At 56.9% G+C, this 761-nt stretch overlaps 1 protein-coding gene across 3 annotated transcripts in view; it reads left to right on the top strand.

Annotated features, from left to right (window-relative positions):
• Positions 1–761, top strand: part of ZNF274 (zinc finger protein 274) — a 34,361-nt gene that overhangs the window by 28,963 nt on the left and 4,637 nt on the right. For all 3 annotated transcript variants that reach the window (XM_027767603.1, XM_027767604.1, XM_027767602.1), the window contains exon 6: positions 715–759. In XM_027767603.1, coding sequence (XP_027623404.1) covers positions 715–759 — 45 coding nt within the window. The remainder of the gene's footprint in view (positions 1–714; positions 760–761) is intronic.

Here is a 761-nt window from a genome sequence, read left to right as displayed (position 1 = left end):
CTCGCCAGACAGACAGAGAGAGACACAGAGACAGAAAGCGAGAAATCACCCCCCAGGGGGGATGATCACGCTGCAATCCCTTCTCCTCCATTCTCCTCTCGGGATCTTGGGCACGCACGCACACGCACCCGGTGTGGGTTTTAATCCACTAGGTCCAGGACGCGAACCGCGGTCGACTATGTGGGAGTCCAGTGACATAGCCATTACGCTAACTGCTGGTTCCCCCGTGTGTGCTGTTCTTTAAGGAGGAGAAGACAGTGAAGTCCACGTCAACCTGGGCATAGGTTTTGGGGCTAGAGGAAGTCCTCTCATCAGTGAGGCAGCAGAGGGAGGGCAGGCATGCCCACATGGGCAGGGTGGAGGGCTTGGAAGCCAGAAGCAGGCTTTGCCCCTGAGGAGGAAGCATGAGGCACTGCCTCACAGGAGGGGCCAGGACCTGAAACAGCCATTGGAGAAAGGAGGAGGAGTAGGACTAGGGGTCTCAGCAGTAGGGACACTCACTGTGGCTCATGTGGAGTGATGCATCCAGGCTTGGGTATTAAGGCACATGCTATGAGGAGGAGCTGTGGCAGATGTGAGCTGGTGAGGAAAGGGAAGGAGCAGAGGTTATCATGGACCACAGAGGATGCTAGTGTGAGGTGGCCCCTTGAGTCCCAGAAATGGCTTCAGGGTCACCATTTCCACTGATATCCTGGTGCTGATGTCTCTTGCCAGGACGGCCTGCTCATGGCCCTGCCTGCCATCTTGAGGTCACTGCTCAG

Source organism: Tupaia chinensis, unplaced genomic scaffold (assembly GCF_000334495.1).
Source record: "Tupaia chinensis unplaced genomic scaffold, TupChi_1.0 Scaffold144336_1, whole genome shotgun sequence".
Classification (NCBI taxonomy): domain Eukaryota; kingdom Metazoa; phylum Chordata; class Mammalia; order Scandentia; family Tupaiidae; genus Tupaia; species Tupaia belangeri.
This window is presented reverse-complemented; position numbering and strand designations above follow the sequence as displayed.